The following is a 19,814-nucleotide window of genomic DNA, read 5'->3' on the forward strand; positions in this document are numbered from 1 at the left end:
GCCAATTTACTTCATGACCCTTATTGATGTTAAAGAAAACCAGACATTCACAAGATCCTAAACATCTATGAACATTTCTTCTTGACTTACATATATACTCAGAAATACATGTACTTTCCATTTATTTGGTTGACCCCTATATTTTTTAAGTACTAAAAAATTAGAACAGAAATCTGGTAAAGTTCTAACAACTGATAACGCTGAAAGCAATAATTTATTGAAATGAATGCATTGTTTAAAAGCAAACATACACTTCATATCCTGCATTTTAAATTGCATATCAATTTTCTCCACTGAATAATTTAAAGCCAGATAAATAAAACACTACTATTTATATTTTTCCAGCTACACAAATTTATTATCTATAGTTTGATCGACCCACACGGATTGGTCAAGAAAATATCTTCTCATCATGATAAAAAAACAGTGTTGCCTAGTATATTTGTCTTCTAAATAATTCAAAGCCAGATAAATAATGCACTACTTGGCTACACAAATTTATTATCTTTATTTTGATTGACCCACATTTATTTCGATTTACCCATACTAACTGGTCAGGTAAATATCTGTTATGGCCAGACAAATTATATTTCTTGTTTTACAGATTTTTGTCCTCAGAAAAGCTAAAGGCAGGAGGAAAAAAATTAAAAAATCACCAGTCAAAGTAACATTCCTGTTTAAATACTAAAAATGTAAGTTTACATTTTTGTCCAATAAAACATTAGAATTGTATTTTCTGGGGCATTTTTTAAAATTCAATACAACTGGCAGATCTGTAATTCAAGAAATAAAATTGGTGTGGCCTAACCATAAAAAGTAGTGTTGGGTGAGACAATTCAACTGTCAAAGTGCGAACTGATACATATAATACAATGCTGGGCTAAAGTGTTCAACTGTGGAATTCCACCTGACAAAACGTACTCACCTGATTCCATCACAGGTACTCAAGGCCACCAGGGAGTCGGGTGAGTACCGAACTGTTCCATGGTAATAACAATGTTTTTGCCTCTGAAAATACATCCAAAATTTGGATTAACATTTCAATGAAAAAAATCAATCTGAGACTACTTGCCATCACTTCCAGAAAAATCCAGTGTTATTTTGTGGACTTAAGCTGAGCTTACATGACCAAACAGAATTTTACTAGACTCAGGCTTGAAACTAACAGTTGAAGTCGATACTGACAAACTTTATGGATAACAACTTCTCTTATCTCTTCAAGCAGGAATATTGTACTTTCCAACTTTTAAAATGCCACTTAAAGGCGTTACGAGTTAATGTAAAGCACTGAAAAATAGAAATTTGTAAAATAGAATTGGATTTATTCTTAGCAAGAAAAGATGATGCAATCCTAATAACTTTACATTTAATCATACTTGTCTTCGATATAAAAAAAAAGAAACATTTCCAAAGCATAAATGTTCAAAACATAGCAAAGTATTTGTAGAAACCATCCCTGGATCTGTCTGTTGTCTAACACTGTAGACAGTAATAGAGGGTTACACTTGAGTATCCGTTTTACCCTGTATCGGAGGGAATTGAGGGTTTTCAAACCTGTTTTCATAAGGTTTGCATTCAGTGAACCCTTGTTAATCTAGACAGTATCACCTGTCTTAAAAATATGTGGATTAATTATCCTTTGTTATGTCCCATAGTGTGCATGTAGACAGTGAGGTGAGGTGACAGTGAGGTGAGGTGTGAGAGTGAAATTGGAGGTGAACATGGGTGCTTGGAGAATATTTCACTCACATGATGACGTGCATGCGTGTGTATGTGTAGGTGCGGCTGTTTGTACTAGCCCAGACTGAAGCTGGTTTTATAGTGCTAGCTCACTGAGATACCATGCCGCAGTGAAGCATGAATACCCCATCTAAAAGAAGTACAATATAGAATTGACTTTATGGATAACAACTTCTTTTTATTCGCGGAGTGCACAAATAAAAAAGTTGTTATCCCAGTTTAATTGGCGGCATACTCAGCCAGGCAGGGCAGGGACCAACAAGTACCATATTTTAACGTCTTTTGGTATGACACGGTCGGGGATCGAACCCGCGAACTTCCGCTCTCCAGGTGGACGCTCTAACCACTACACCACGGAGGTGGTCGCATGTAGACAGTACACCTTTAGAGAATACATTAGTTGATTTGTTGGTTTGTTGTTTAACGCTGCACTCCGCAATATTCCAGCTATATGGCAGTGGTCTGTAAATAATTGAGTCTGGACCAGACAATCCAGTGATCAACAGCATGAGCATCGATCTTCTGGGATGCGATGACATGTGTCTATCGAGTCAGCAAGCCTAACTACCCGATCCCATTAGTTACCTCTTACGACAAGCATGGGTTACTGAAGACCAATTCTAACACTGATCTTCATGGGTAAGAGGATACATTAAACAAGAGTCAAATCTAATGTTTTGTCCTTACCTGTGTGAGAGGGTGAGGCGTGTGAATACTGCTGCCTGTGGAATGGTATCTCTTTTCAACATAGGAGGTAGAAAATAATTCTCTGAAAAAGCAAAAAAAGCAAAATTTATTTTTCAGCTGATGGGATTTTAAAATATCTAAACCTGAACACTTTGAAGTGTCACTTTAAGCATGAATGTGGCATGCCATATGCTGAGGCATTACATTGACCTTTATAGTGTGAGTAAGTGAGTCTAGTTTTATGCCGCTTTTAGAAATATTCCAGCAATATCAAGGCAGGGGACATCAGAAATTCACACATTGTGCCCATGTGGGGAATCGAACCCAGAGGTTTAGCAGTTCAAGCGAACGCTTTAACCACTAGGTTACCCCACCGCCCCTGAACTTTATACCAAATGTATGTAACACATATACTACCATAACACTGATGTGCAAGTTCTCTACTGTAGATATGATCTGTCCTTGATAACCAATACAGACTAATAATTTATCATGAAACAAGGTCTGTTTTGTCAAAGTCAGAATATCAGAATACCTAATATGTTATATTAGTGTTGGTTCAGCAATCAGCATCACATATTTATATGCCTTAAGCTTATCTGTTGAACAATTTGAAATTAATTACATTACAATCCAGATTTTATTGAAACTGTTCATTTTAAAGGTCACCAACTTTCAGGAAACTATCTTAATGAAACTGAAAATTACAAGGAGGGTTTAAACTGAGTATCTTGCAGAAGCACGTCATTACATAAAATATTTCTGCAATAACATTTTGGTTATGGATGTCAGTGAAACAACAACATATTGGTACCACAAATTTCAATATCTGTTCAACAAATGGCAAACAATCTCTTATGTATTCCAAAACTTTCATGCTAAAATTCTTACTTTAAATCAGATGTTTTCAGTATTATGTTGTATTCTGATGTCAGTATTGTATTGCAAACATGAGTAAGCACTTAGCCCAACACAACCTTCCTTTGTCTCAGATTGAAGCATAAAGCTTTTGTGTTTGTGTGTACAAGTGTATACATTTCACTGAGATAAAATGACAGACTGGTATGGATGGGTCTGGTTTCATGTTCAACATACAACCATGCCAGGTCTTAATTGGTACCATAATCAGAATCACATTGTGTTATCGTCAGTCAGAAGTGCGTGGATATGTTATCAGGCATTGTCATTACTCTTATGCACAGTCGTCACGATATGGCTTAGATATTGCCGATGTGACGTTAAATATTAACTCACTCACTCACTTATGCACAGAGTTATTGATGCAGTGGAAGAAACATGCAAAATATGGAATATAGTAACATAGTTGATATATTGGACCAGATGGTTCCAACTGAGAAGTCCAAGGCATCATGGGTTCAAATGAAAATACAACCCTGCTTGCAACGATGAATATGCTGCATAGCTGCCATGAAATAATCACGAATAGTGGAACCCTGATAATCCAGATAGGACCATGCCTGAATTGGCTGCATTAACTACCGGTAATACCCAGATTAACAAAACTTGGAAAAGTCCCTTTAATTCATGATAGTCATTCCTGTAATCATCCAAGGCCATTCATTATTTGGTGTTAGACAGTCTGGTCAACCAGAGGTTACCCATAAATCAAACTGAACAGATGACAGCAGCCATCTTGTTCCCCCATCACAACATCCAGTTATGCAACAGCAACCATGTTGCAGGGTGGTTAAAGGTCTTCACTGGTGAGGTGAGGTGAAATTGAGTTTAACGTCGCGCTGGAGAATATTTCACTCATTTGACAACGTGCATGCGTGTGTATGTGTAGGTGCGGCTGCTTGTACTAGCCCAGACTGAAGCTGGTTTTATAGTGCTAGCCCACTGCGATACCATGCCGCAGTGAAGCATGAATACCCCACTCAGACACATTATACTGACTCCGGTCGGGGATCGAATCCGCGACCTTCCGCTCTCTGGGCAGACGCTCTAACCACTACGCCACGGAGGCGGTCCTCTTCACTGGTGAAAACTGATTGTCGTTGATGATGATCATCACTTCTACCCAGTACAGTAAACACCTTTGGGGTAATATAATGTTCTTTCCATTGTAATTTACATCATGTGGTCTTTTTCACGTCATCAACAACAACAAAAAAACTCCACAAAGGACAGACTGAAAACATATTCTGATTCTTACAGAAGTCTCAGCCTCCCCAAACTTAAAAACATGAAAAGGTCTGTTTAGAAGTTCAGCTCAAGATTGATAGTGACAGAAGAAGAATCTTGATAAACAAATGCACTTTTAAAAGTTTCTTTTCTTCTTGAGTGTAACATTTTATCACAGGTTTTATTACCTTTATCAAACAACTGGCCCCCCAACCCCATTAATCGTCTCATACAAGCATGGATTGCTTAGGACCGATCCCTACCCGGATCTTCACTGGGCACAGAAATGCCTGAATGGTTACTTTAACTTACTTCACCTTGGGCATGTGTTCATTTAATCAGGTCCTTTAGTTAGTATTCATTACTACCAGCAGCACAAAGACCAGAATAATTGTGGACGTACCTTAATCACAAACGTGTCCATATACAGTGATAAATGTGATTTCATTAACATTAGAGACTTTTCATGGCAGACATAATTAATGTGACTGAACAAATTTAGTGGTTACTATGTACATAAGGTTTAGTCTACTGTGAGTTACACAACGACACCGAGTATCGATCAATATAGCAGGTTCCCTATTGAAAAGATAAGCGAAATATTTACCACACCTACTACTTTGAAACCTACCAGCCTTTACTCATAACAGCTTCACAAACATCGACATCAACTGAATTGACAATGACATCTTACACCAAATAAGCTAATTAAGGTGTTGAAAAATGGTAAACCCCAGACACTAATGAGACAAGGCCTCAATGAGGTATCCATCAGCTATGAAGAAGCTTTCATCAGTCTTTGAAGACATTTCATCTCCGGTGTGAACTTTACTGTAAATGGACAACAATCATAATGAGAACTGAAACCATCTCAAATCAAACACTTGACATTTAATGCCAGACACAAGTTGCCACAGTAGTTGAGAAAAATCAGCTGATGAACTTTGCCTGACCTACGAAAGTAATGTTTAAGTGATGTCTTCCTCTTATCAAATGCTACAGGCCACATACATTGTTTGTCCAGTACCAGAGCTCTTGTCTGTTTAGAGACCAGAATGTCATGCAGCTCTGGATGAGCAAGTCTAGTTCTACACCGCTTTTAGCAATATTCCAGCAATATCGTGGGTGACACCAGAAATGGGCTTCACACATTGTACCCAGGTGGGGAATCTAACCCAGGTCTTCAGCATGACGAGCAAACGCTTTAACCACTAGGCTACCCCATCGCCCCAGCTCTGGATGAAGACATACAGGCTTGAAGTCAACATCAAACCTGGATTCTTATATTCATCATTCAGTGGAAATGGGATGAATCCTTTGATCATGTAACTAGTATCCTCCCTTCATTGAGTACAAGCCTAAATGTGGTCTGTATGTAAATGTGACAATTCCTCAAATGGCAGATAGACAGAAGCTACTTGATAATCCTGTATCTAAATTGGTTTGGAATCCTTTGTGGTTTCACTAAGTAACTACATAAAAGATATACCTTTACTTTATAAATGTCTTGAATTCTCAAGCAGTGTTTTCAGTGAATAATGTTTAAACAGACATAGAAAACTTGCTTCATATAGTTAAAATATTAATGCTATAGGACGACCAACGTACAACAGCTTTTACAATGGCTGATAGAGCTCACCCTGCTTAACTGCACAACAATTACATTGAGTCATAGTCTGTCATACACACCCTGAAGCAAGTATACCCAAGAAAGCCTATGCAAGTCTAGAAAATGTGGCAAGCCTAGATTTCCACAGCTACTGAAAATGAAGAAAGTCTCAGGGCTACTTTTTAATATATTTTATTTTTTGACTATGAACTTTTTTTATGACTTCTATTTTTTCCGGGCGAATGCGACTGAGAGTGTTAGATGACCAACTCAACCCAACAAAAAGTGCTAGAATCTGTACTTTACTGAAAAAGTGTAATCCCATATATAACATGCATAGGATTTATCTAATCATCTCAGTATTAAAAACAATGAGTGCTGAGACTCTCTATATTTCAGTCTGAAATTGCAGTAATTTTGATTTGCCAGCTAATAAAGATTTGTATGGGCTGTAGTGGATATATTTGTATATATTTGTATCAGGGCCTGTATGGCCATGAGTCAGTAGCTTGGAACCATTTCAGCAATGCAGATTTACACCAGAATTCACCTCACAATCTCTAGATTTACTTCCTCATCACCAAGGGCAAAGTGAACTCAGTTTTGCAGCTTTCTGTTGTGAGTCATTCCAACATTGCATGACAGATCAAATAACTTTAACCTTCAAAAGAATTGAAACACTGAAATGCACAGTTTGCTCTGATTTCACACGAACACCCCTTTGAAGAACAAATTGATCAGCAGCAACTCAAGTCTGTGACTGGCGTGAACCTTATAGCATACATCACAATGAAGGAGCACTCTCTCAGCTTAAGGCCCAGCCTCACCAGAATGTAAATCCTGTGAAGTTTCACATGTGAATGGAAAAGTATTTCAGGTCCTGGCCTGGTCAGCAAGCCTTCCATCTGTACTATAAGGGGTCAGACTATTACAGGTCCTGCCCTGATGGCAAGCCTTCCATCTGTACTATAACGAGTCAGACTATTGCAGGTCCTGCCCTGATGGCAAGCCTTCCATCTGTACTATAACGAGTCAGACTATTGCTGGTCCTGCCCTGATGGCAAGCCTTCCATCTGTACTATAACGAGTCAGACTATTGCTGGTCCTGCCCTGATGGCAAGCCTTCCATCTGTACTATAACGAGTCAGACTATTGCAGGTCCTGCCCTGATGGCAAGCCTTCCATCTGTACTATAACGAGTCAGAGGAGTGCAGATCCTGACCTGATGGCAAGCCTTCCATCTGTACCATAAGGGGTCAGACTATTGCAGGTCCTGCCCTGGTGGCAAGCCTTCCATCTGAACTATAACAAGTCAGACTATTGCAGGTCCTGCCCTGATGGCAAGCCCTCCATCTGTACTATAACGAGTCAGACTATTGCAGGTCCTGCCCTGATGGCAAGCCTTCCATCTGTACTATAACAAGTCAGACTATTGCAGATCCTGACCTGGTGGCAAGCCTTCCATCTGTACTATAACAAGTCAGAGGAGTGCAGATCCTGACCTGATGGCAAGTCTTCCATCTGTACCAGAATGAGTCTGACTATTGCAGGTCCTGCCTTGATCGGCAAGCCTTCCTTTGTACTATAATGAGTCTGAGCTAGGTACTATCTATATCACAATGTATTACTGACTGCAGAGAGGTACCACAAGTCTGGTGGTATCAGTGTGTGATAACAACTTTGAGACTTCCTGTCAATGGGCCATAAATACTGTAGTAACCAATGATAAACCTCTATCCATTACACCTCAATTCCTCTGCCACTATGGCATGTATCTTTAATACTAGATCTTCATGCCCGAGATCTGTGTCACTGCTAACCTCATCATCAGCCAATAAAGAAGATCATAAACCTTACACTTATGAGATCACGGTTGTCTAGTATCTATTATTGACATTAAGAATATAGTGACATGATTGGATCATGTAATCAAAGTATATATTTACTGAAAACCACTGAGTGGCTGAGTGGATAGATTGTTGACTTTGTGTCCAGGGGCTAGATTTTCGAAGCTCTCTTAGCGCTAAGATTAACTTTAACTTACGACTATCTTAGTGGTAGGAGAGCTTCGATAATATAGGACCTGGTGTTTAAGTGCCTGACACTGAGATTGTGGGTTCAAATCCAGGATAAGACTCAACCTAATAAAAGTGCTAAAATCTGTACATTCCTGAGAAAACATAAACCCAAATATAAACTATGTTATATCTGATCAGGTTGTAAATGCCATTGTGTATTTGTATTCGCTACAGACACCTATGGAATCCTTGAGACTCCATTGGCTGAGGGAGACTATCAGCACAGATTGAACCACTGACACCAAGGACATCTTGCCCCCTTACATACCTACTTGCAGTGTCAGTGGTGAGGAGAACAGGTGCTCTCCCCACCCTCCCTTGGTTCATATGTTACCCTCAGGCAATTTTAGTAACATGACCTAGGCACTCATCTCACCAGCACAAACATCCTGCCACCAAATTTCGTAAGTCGAGGTTGTACAGATCAGAGACCAGGTTATATGGTCTCTGTACAGATGTTGCTTTAAGAGACGAGATGATGAAAGCTTTGGCATTTGGCCTCATCATTCCAGAAAACAGTTTTCAGAAGAAAATTTTATCTCTGTTCCTGACATGTCCTGTTAACTCGTATGATTCTAACTTTCTCTTGCAACTGACATGTGTATTGACAGATTGTTTCTTGTTGAATATACCTCTCTTGATGAACAGCCATGTTGACTTTGCATGATGTTTCTCATTTTGAAAAGTCTGATTTACATTGTAGGATATTGAATTATCTCCTTTTTTATGAATCTTCTTAACTTGTCATTATATTCCTGTTACTGACAAGTCTTGTAAACTTGCATAATGTTGACCATATCTCCATTATTAACAAGTCTTGTTAAGTAGCATAATGTTGGCCATATCTCCATTATTAACAAGTCTTGTTAAGTAGCATTATGTTGGCCATATCTCTTTTATTAACAAGTCTTGTTAAGTAGCATTATGTTGGCCATATCTCCATTATTAACAAGTCTTGTTAAGTAGCATTATGTTGGCCATATCTCCATTATTAACAAGTCTTGTTAACAAGTCTTGTTAAGTAGCATTATGTTGGCCATATCTCCATTATTAACAAGTCTTGTTAAGTAGCATTATGTTGGCCATATCTCCATTATTAACAAGTCTTGTAAAGTAGCATTATGTTGGCCATATCTCCATTATTAACAAGTCTTGTTAAGTAGCATTATGTTGGCTATAGTCACCTCAAGAGCACCACATTTAAGTGTCAAACTTAATAATCGCTAACAAATCGTCTATCATTCATTTCAACAAACTTCGACAAGTAAGATACTTGAACAAAGTGTGATCATGAAAAGTGCTGTCAAAATCAATATTCATTCTACCTGTAACTTGCTAAAATTAGATTTCTCCACTTCCATTTGATAAATGTATAAGGTATGATTGATTTGGTATTTCCACAGATAAGAGGATTGGTGCTATTTTCTCCTTTGATCATAATTTCCATTCAAAATTATTCCAAAAAGAGATTTTTGTAACCCCTGGCTTAGACAAGAAGACACTGAATCCTTCATATTAAGATTAAAAAATACCCAAGGAAGGATTTCAAAAGATCTTCCTTCCAAAGTTAGGATCCCATTGCATTCCCTCTAGCCTAAGTAACTTGAAAAATTCTTCACAAGTTTGTAATGAATCAATGCCTTTAAATTCATAGTATGCATTCAAAAAGAAAATACTCTTTTATGTACTTTTATCAAAGGTACTAGATAAATTCGGTCATGTAAGGGTGTTTAAGATTACTTTTGAGGCCTGCTAACATTTAAATGACATATCTGGCTGGACCATGCTCTATATTGCCCTGGTTCTGCCATCAATTTTCATGGTAGAAGTCTCAATAACTTAAACATTCTCGATGGCTGTTTTAGTATTGATTTTGTCCTTATATATAGTATGGCAGTATCTGATTTCTGAAGGACTGAGAATGACACAAAATATATGTTAAAGTAAATAAGAAAATTAAACCAGAACCATTTCTTATTGGTCACAACAAGAGTGAGTGAGAGAGTTTGGTTTTATGCTGCTGTTAGCAATATTCTAGCAATATCATGGTGGGGAACAGCAGAAATGGGTTTCACACATTGTACCCATGTTGGGAATCAAACCCATGTCTTTGGAGTGACATGCGAACGCTTTAACCACTAGGCTACCCCAACTGACCGGTCACTACCAGAGGTACAGTTTATGGGCAATATCAGCAACACATGACAATAAACAGCATAAAACAACAGGAATCTCTATGATGAAGGTAGCACTACCTGTGACAGAATGTTGCACGCAAGGAACAACAGAAGTTGAAACCTATTTGTCAATTACAAGTCTTCAATGAACTGTCTTACTGCATTACATAAATCCAGAACTGTTTTGCCAAAAACAATTGTAACTTTCAACCTTCTTACTTATATCTACGTCAACAATCACCATTTCATTCCATGAGGTGGGATGGCATCTTCATTTTATTTAAGTAAAATAATCTATTTGCAGTAATTTCAATTTTTCTAATCTTGTAAACCTACGTATATGTTTTCCTCTATTCCACACTTTCCTGAAACAATTTATTTTTTCAAAATCACCACAGGCCCTTCCAGTGCTGATATATCTTTGTAGTCTTTTTTCCATAGAACGACACAGGTGGCTTCCAACATCCTACAATCTCAGACTTTTCTGTCCAGCTTTGCAATCTTTTCATGTGTAACCATGGCTTGGAAGCTTTTACCTTTTTAGATCTTCCCACACTATCTGAATGGTGCACAACAGTGACATGAAATTACCCTCCTTGCTGTCCATCTCTGAAGTGGCTGACCTTCAAGGGTGTTTATAGGCTGACATTTCATCACAGAAACAAGTTAACTTATTCAAAAACAAGAAAAAACTATTTCTACAAAACAAGCCTAACAGAACCCAGAACAATCCTTGGCAAAGGATGGCAAATCATTCTAGATGTATTCCTCAAGTCATTCTAGATGTATTCCTCAAGTCATTCTAGATGTATTCCTCAAACTAAAGAAGTTGGCATCCGTAAATACTCACCTTTTGTGTATCACTTCTAAATGTCATTTAAGAACTTTACACTCAAGTAGGTTTCCCATTTAATTTATTTTCTGAGTCTGGGAGACAGACTAGGATGTCCATAAACTTTAGAATTCTGTGTGTAATACCCTAAAGTAGTATGAGAGCCCAGTGAGAGTCTGAAGTACAATGACTCTGACACCAAGAATAAGATGTGTGGTAGGATAGCTGTCTGTCTGGGTACAATCAGTTCCTGATAAGTGAGGCTGGGCTTCTATCAGGGAGGGATGACCTAGGCCAGATAGCCTGCACTGATAGTCAGCCAACCATGACAATGAACATTGTTCAGATGAGATTTGCCAGATGTCTGATAGCAGCTGACAGAACACAGTTGAGGCATCTGGATGGTGGAACTTCCACCAAACCAACCTGGTGATAGTTTAAGTGGCATTAATACACTGATGGATGAGGCATTTCAGTGTAGGTGACCAGCGACAAATTGCAAACATTTGTTTTCAGTGACTTTTCCTAGAAGATGACACAGGATGAATGTTATTGGTCTGAGGACATCAACTTCAACTCCTTAATACAAAAAAAGCCGCTTTGCTTTAACAGCTAAATGGAATAGTTTGCTAACCAGGCATATGAAATAAGTTTGAAGACCAGGGTACAGTATGGAACACCTGTATTTGATTTGATGGGTGGCGGTGTAAAAATAAATCGCAAAGCAATTTGCTTCTTTCATTTGTCATCATTTTGGTATGAATGTTTTTTTCCATATTTTAGCCTTTAGCGATTCATTCCAGTGAAGATTTGGGAGTTGAGTGCTGCTGCATCATACAATGGAAGTCAAAGATGACTTCAACAATAGACAGAGGGATTAGATGACAAAAATGGCTGGTTGGGGCAGTCATGCAGGTTTGATATGGTGTTTGGTATATATATTTACACAGAACAAATAAATCCTTAGGACTGCAAATAATATGCTTTTATGCAATACAGATTTATATTGCTATCATGGAGAAGATGTAAGGAAATTGCACAAAGGATTTATTTCTTGAACTTATTGTTATTCTTAACAATCGAATAGTTAAGCCTGTGACAGACAGACTGGCAAAATATCCTCAGTTCGCCTGCACCTGTACATATAGATACGCTGCCAAGTGCTGAAATGACTTCCTCATTAACCTGCTCCAGACCTGTAAACTGTAGTGGTTTTGCGGGCTAAGCGGACAAACATTACTCAACAGCTAACTGGCCTTTAAGGTCATACTAACACTTCCATGCTGTTACTATGATGGTGTTCGTCTTGAATTTTTCCTACTTAAATACTGCACTCATGGATCTTCCAGCCAAATGTAAATAATGAAATCTGGACCAGACAATCCCTTGATGTGGGCACTCATCGGGCCTGACCATCTGATCCATTTAGTGACCTGCTAGATCACTGGGGCCTATACACTAACGCTCAGACTCTGATTGTGATAGAAACAAATAAGTAACAAAGATGGAACATTGAAAACCTGTGGAAATCTAGACTTGCTTCATTTCAGTGAGTGAGTGAGTGAGTGCGTGCGTGCGTGCGTGCGTGCGTGCGTGTGAGTGAGTGAGTGAGTGAGTGAGTGAGTGAGTGAGTGAGTGGTTTTAACTGCTGTTATCATTATTACTCCAAAATAACATCTGTTCTGATGTCCAAAAAGGATGTGGAGGAAAGATTACATCTATCCTGTGACAGACTGTACGCATAGCGATATCCTGCATCAACAATTATTCCTGGCTAGCTTCCGTGAGCTGTAACAGGCTGGTATGCAAAGTATTCACTCTTCAATGTGGAAGAAGAGATCTGATTGGAAGGAAAACATTCTTGTCAAGCTAGAATTGAAACTGAATGTTTTTCTAGATGGATAGAATTAAACGCATCATGCAAGTGATACAGGATAGGTATCAACCTGGTCTGTGATTGCGGTGATAACAAGATTTAGATTCCTCATAATCCTGTCAGACAACCCACCACGTGTAGCTTCAGGCTGTTTTCTAATAGCTTATCTCAGGAATGAAATATATAGTGATGTAAGATCCAGGAGCCTCCAGGGACATTTCACATGGAGAGTTCATTACATACTGAACTGTCGAGGCAACTACTAAAGAATTTTTTTATTTTCACATATATTTTTTTATTTTTTCCATTTATTTCATGTAAAGGGAAAGTGAGAGAGATCATTTTCTTCCTAATCAAATTACTTCTCAAGGATGACATTCTCTCAGGTTACAAACAACAAGAGTGTCTTGCGACTATAAGTGGATATGAATGTAAGTGAGTGAGTGAGTGAGTCTGAAGGGACAGTAAATTAGTCAAATAACATCAGTTCCAGAAGTTTTCCAATGTGGTGAAGTCCACAGTAGGTGATTCAGAACATCCCTCATCTGATTGTTTGTTTGTTGTCTAATGCCACTCTCAGCAATGTTACACCTATATTGTGGTGGGTGTATAAATGATCCAGTCTGGACCAGACAATCCGTTGATCAACATCATGAGCATTGATCCATGCAGGTGGGATACAATGACACCAAGTCAGCAAGCCTGACCACCCGATCCCATTAGTCACCTGGGGCGGTGGGGTAGCCTAGTGGTTAAAGCGTTGGCTCGTCACGCCGAAGACCCGGGTTCGAATCCCCATATGGGTACAATGTGTGAAGCCCATTTCTGGTGTTCCCCGCCGTGATGTTACTGGAATATTGCTAAAAGCGGTGTAAAACCTAGCTAAGTCAGTCAGTCATTAGTCACCTCTTAAGACAAGCATGGGTTGCTGAAGACCAGTTCTATCCCAGCTGGGGCGGTGGGGTAGCCTAACGGTTAAAGCGTTGGCTCGTCATCCAGAAGACCCGGGTTCGAATCCCCACATGGGTACATTGTGTGAAGCCCATTTCTGGTGTCCCCCAACGTGATGTTAAAGATAAAAGCGGCGTAAAACTAAACTCAGTCAGTTAGTCAGTCTAACCCAGCTCTTCACAGGTTCCTTCATCTGAAAGAACATTTATTCCAATGGCTAACTGCCATGGAGCCATGATATATGTACATGTCAAGAACCACTTCATTGCCATTAGATATTTAAATCCCCATTGTTAACCCTCCTCATCATTCTACTGCACATTTTCTATCAGCCCTGACCGAGCCGTGCTCTATGTCACTGCTCATATATTACTTTTGTTTATATATGTGACTACATCTGTGTCAGGCGACCTTGTCTGTACAATCATTGGAGGAAGAAAATATGAATGACATGAGTGAGTGAGTGAGCTTTTAGCAATGTTACAGCAATATCACGGTGGGGACACCAGAAATGGGCTTCACACATTGTAACCATGTGGGGATCGAACCCAGGTCATCGGTGTGATGAGCCAACGCTTAAACAACAGGAATGACAGGAAAGGAAGGCCTCACACCTTGACTTAGACTAACATCTAGTCTTACAAATGAACAGCTATTACAGAAAAAACAGTTCCTAAATTATATTCATAAAATATCATAAATAGGAGCTCAGAGACCTCATTTCAGACTTGCATGGGCTGTATTGTTTATATTTATTTCAGGGTCTGTACAACAGACTAACCTAGACCAATGTAGGCTGTTTGATAGGAAATTAAATTAAATTAAATTAAATTATTTGGATATTATCTGCAGGATTTGACAATGCAGTGCGAGACAACTTGGGACACATACTTCACACTTAATCACTGTTTTTATCTGTTATCTTAATTGTACATGTATGTAATTACAAAAAGAGTTGTTTCAGCACAAAAGGATGTTGTACTGAATAACTCTTGACTGTTGACAATCAAGAAATGCTATCAGGGTGTATACAGGGAATCTGAACTGACGCTTCTACAATGGTCAACTTGAAAACAGAAGGGTTCTATTTAACGCTCCCAAAGAGTGAAAAGTTTTAGTATTTTTTACTCCTGTTTTGTTTTGTTATCCTGTTATGATAACAAACACAAGTCATCATGTTCATGTTGCTGAAACTTACAAAGATTAGAGGCAAGTCTGTGTTTGAGGCTTTGACTCATGATCACTGACCGCTCCTATAAGGCCACAATCTAAATTTGATCTGAGGCAAGCCCATTTCATTACAGAACACACAGAAAAGATATCCCTAAAGTTTGCCATTACTAACTTACATCAACATAATACTATATGTGTGCACTGTAGGGAAAGTGTCATTCCTTAACGTGTAATCTTTTGTTACAAGTTGAATATCATGAAAACAAGACACAGGTTTCTACATTTCATGCGTTATATGTTTGGTCCAAATAAAATTAATTTAGTTTCATTTTGAAATAATTTTCTAAAATTATCATCAAATACAGTTTAAGATTCACACACCAAAAAAATGCAAATGAAGATAAGAGTGAAATGAATAGAATGCATGAGTGTTATTTTATACCACTGTCTGTGATTTATTCTAGCTATTGTGACATAGTGACATATTCGAGCTTTATCACTGCAGCCCCTAAACACGCGTCCTGGCCAAGCAATCTAGTCGTTCAAACAACACACCATGATGTTGTTGCATGAACGCCCACAGTCAGCCTGGCTTCACATAGAGACCAATCCTTGTAATCCATCTTACAATAGGTATGGGGTAATAAGATGTAGTTAATGTAGTGTATAAGTGATATTTAGCTGAGTGAGAACATTTAAGGCTGATTGAATAAGTGACTATCCGAGTATATAAACTGTTTCAATTTACGACACTTGGTTGTGTGTGAAAAGTGGCAATCCGAGTATATAAACTGTTTCAATTTAAGGCACTTAGTTGAGTGGGTGGGAGTGAATTTAGTTATACACGCACTCAGCAATATTAAAGTGGTGATCCAAGTATATAAACTGTTTCAATTTCAGATACATGTTGTGTTTGTAGAGAACATGTGGCACAAAGTAAGGAAATCTCCTAAAATATTTTAAAGTTGACTCATTAAACAAATTCCAGTGAATAGGGTATTCTAAAGAATTTGCTAATTGTTTCTGAGAAAAGTTACCCAACATAACACAATTGTGGAAATCCTTTTCCCTCACACTCACAAAGGCTGCATACTACTTCCTTTTTGTTTGAGGAATAGTTACAGTAAACTACATTTAAAACGAACTGACGAATATCATACTTTTCCTACTTATGGTATATTTTTGTCAAAATGTGAATAATAAACTATTGTTCTGATGAAATAAAAATAGGGTTCCCTTTGAGTTTTTTATAACCCTGTTTACTGTGCAAACAGCTAGACACACTACTAGTGTGTCTTACACTCCCTAAACTGCATTACTTCCCCTTTTGCCCAACCCTTTCTGCAATGTTAAAGCCTAAATGAAGCCTAGAAAGTCTAGATTTTCTCTGAATCTCCCATGTCAATTGACCTGTGAAGATCCGGGTTAAAATTAATCTTCAGTAAACCGTGCTTGGTAAGAGGCAACTAACGGGATCAGGTGGTCAGGCTCGCTGACTTACTTGACACATGTCATGCATCCCAATAGGTCGATGCTCATGCTGTCGATCACTGGATTGTCTGGTCCAGACTCAATTATTTACATATTAGCTGCAATATTGCTGAGAGTGACGTTAGACAACAAACCAACCAACCCTTGTTACTGAGGCTCCTTATCAATTTAAATGGTATTATTTGTTTCTTTAAAATTATATATACTGAGGGGAAAAAATAAGGTATCACATGAAAGGAAAAGTTTTATTTTATTTTTTTCCCAGGTTTCTTCACAAGCTTTGTATCACACAACTTGATAAGAAACCTGGAAAAAAATAAAGGAACACTTATAATTGTGATTTCATGTGATCCCTTATTTTTTCCCCTCAGTATATTTTCAGAGACAAGGTATTAGTCTAACTGACTACTTCTGACTTCAGACTATAACCATATCTTTGTACTGCATTACTGGAACTGAGAGTGGGAGCACTGGGACAAAAACCTTTCAAGGAATTTTGAATAAAAAAACATTTAATGATTACCAAAGTTGTGTGAAAAATGCTTCCATGTTGAAGAAGGAATAACTTGCACATCTTGCCACCTTCACATTCATGAGGCCTTGTTTGTGTTGACCCCACTGTGCCCCATGCATAAAGCAGAGATTACTTCAACAAGACGTGACCACCCACACAACCAGTGTTACCACCTGAATGCATTACACTGCCCAGACTGCCTCAGACAATACAAGCTACTTGACCCATGTCTTGAATAAATATTTTGAATTACTCTGTTGCAAAGCATTAAGGCTGATATGACTTCCAGTGATTGTAGTTAACAAGATGGAGTAGATGGAGTAGCGACAGAAACAAGGGGTCCTTGTCTTTCAAAAGTCTAAATTTTGGGATCCATAGATTCAATGGTAAAATACAGAACAGTGTCAGAATCTCGGACATTCAGTCTCAGAAATAAAGTTAATAAGAAAGAAATCTTTATTAAAAAATATTAAAATATATATCTAAGAAAGAATATAAACATTTCAAAAGGAGCCCAGAACAACCCTTAAATACAGGTCTAGAGTATATTTTGCCCACTCTTCCTGGACTGAGTTGGACTCCTTTGTTGTTTTGATCTCTTGGTCTGGAGACAGACAATGTCAGTATGTGTCCAGGAGCTTATCATTTGTAATATATTTGGTGACGGCTTTGGTGAGGGTGGTGTGTTCTTTATGTTGAACTGTTGGTTACATTTTTTCTGTGCTTATTTTTAGTCAGCAGCTTTATTACAAGTGCTTAGATACTCTTGGCTTAGTATCACTGACGCTGGACAATACGTATATCCACCTTGACAACAACACAAATGTCAGTTTCTGGCAGAAACTGGTCAGTTTACTCACACGAACCTGTATCTTGAGATCCTTTACTTCGATTTATTGGATGGAATTTTTCTTGCAAGTTTTCTGAACCGAAATAGTTTTTGTAAACTTGGGTTATGAACCAGTGGTTAAAGACAGTTATGTTTCATGTTTGAAATAGTGTGCTATCTGTAACTTTTCTTTTTTTTAAAAAACCTTCAAGTCACAATTTTGTCAAATGGTCAATAATTTGGGGTTGGGTTGGGGTTGGGTATGTGGTGGGTTTTGCCCCCTGAAATATCAGAACTACATAACTTTCAGTCACAGAATTTAATACAAGCCGATAACACTTTTGATTATCAGAAGGAGGTTTTAATATGAAGTCAAAGATTTTCTCGGCGCTATTACTTCTGTCACATATATTTCAGAAGTTATAAACTTAAGGCATACATAAATGTTTTCCTATCCTGTATGATGTAATTAGGTTGTGTATTTTTAAAGATATCTGTGACTAAGGTCCTCCATTTACTGTTATGTCACCACTTCAGCTCAGAATTCACTGAGTCACTGTATCCTAATTAACACAACTATGACATTACAAGGCTCATTTGCCACTCAAACATGATTGGAAAGTAATTCACGTTACCAATTGCTTTGATAGCTATAGGAACAACTATTAATGGAAGTGTCATTAACATCATGGCCACGAATATCTCTCACTCTCCATGTGCTTGAATGTATATATTGCGGTCATACTGAGAATCATTATAGGACAACAACCATCTTGACAATTATTCACAGAATCACTGCTACAGTTCATCTGGTATGCCATTTTGCCATTGCCAGGGAGAACCCATAGTATAATTGAGTATATAAATAATATGCTTACCCTTGTCATGCACACCTGGTGTCATCACTGATTGTTGGTGATCCATTGACATAATTTCACAGCTATTTTGCCTGTTAGGCAGCGTTCAAAATTAAGGTCGGTCCTTAGGCCCGAAGCCGAAAACCACTCGGACCCACAGCTTTTGTTTTCTGCAGGTCCTTATGGTTGACAGCTTTTTCATCCCCAATAACTAAGAGCATTACTTTTCAGAAAATATCATTCAATAATTTCTAGTTTTTATTTCAATCAGCAGCTGTTGTCTGTAAGTGAAACTTTGTTTGTTAGTTGTCACAGTTTTTGTTTGCTGGGAATTACTTATATTGTAGCTAAAATATAGGGCCTACACATTCTGATCAACACCCACAACTTTTATGGTTCTGGGTCCTTGGGCCTGCAGTTTTTCAGGTTTAAGTGCAAACACTGCTGTTAGGCCCAGTGGAATGTGTTTTGTTTGATACTGGAGGCTAGTTATTCAATGGCGTTGATGCTGTAAATCAATTTGGATGCATTCTCTTTATTGTCAAATTGCAACATCTTTACTTGAATGCTCATCAATTGATACATTCCTGGTAAAGGAAACAGCATCTGCACCAGACTGCGTTGTAACAATGAGGAAGAAATCCTATCCATCCTGCCTTTGTTCTTTTCTGAACCTGGCACAAAATATTACACTATTTGCTCTAGCTCATCTTACAGATCTGGACTAAACTTTCCTCACACAATTTTGATCACTGGATTGTCGGTCCAGACTCGATTATTTACAGACCGCCGTCATACAGCTTGAGTATTGCTGAGTGTTGCGTAAAACTAAACTCACTCACTCACTCCTCACAC

The 19,814-nt window shown here is 38.2% G+C and overlaps 1 protein-coding gene across 2 annotated transcripts in view; it reads right to left on the minus strand.

Moving 5' to 3' along the window:
- The window catches only part of LOC124283592 (disintegrin and metalloproteinase domain-containing protein 9-like), a 111,338-nt gene that overhangs the window by 19,083 nt on the left and 72,441 nt on the right, over positions 1 to 19,814 (minus strand). For both annotated transcript variants that reach the window (XM_046719579.1, XM_046719578.1), the window contains exons 4-5: positions 2,428 to 2,509; positions 926 to 1,008 (exon numbers count right to left, since the gene is read on the minus strand). In XM_046719579.1, the coding sequence (XP_046575535.1) occupies positions 926 to 1,008; positions 2,428 to 2,509 (165 nt within the window). The remainder of the gene's footprint in view (positions 1 to 925; positions 1,009 to 2,427; positions 2,510 to 19,814) is intronic.

Source organism: Haliotis rubra, unplaced genomic scaffold (genome assembly GCF_003918875.1).
Source record: "Haliotis rubra isolate DU_JTF1 unplaced genomic scaffold, ASM391887v1 Scf318, whole genome shotgun sequence".
Lineage (NCBI taxonomy): Eukaryota > Metazoa > Mollusca > Gastropoda > Lepetellida > Haliotidae > Haliotis > Haliotis rubra.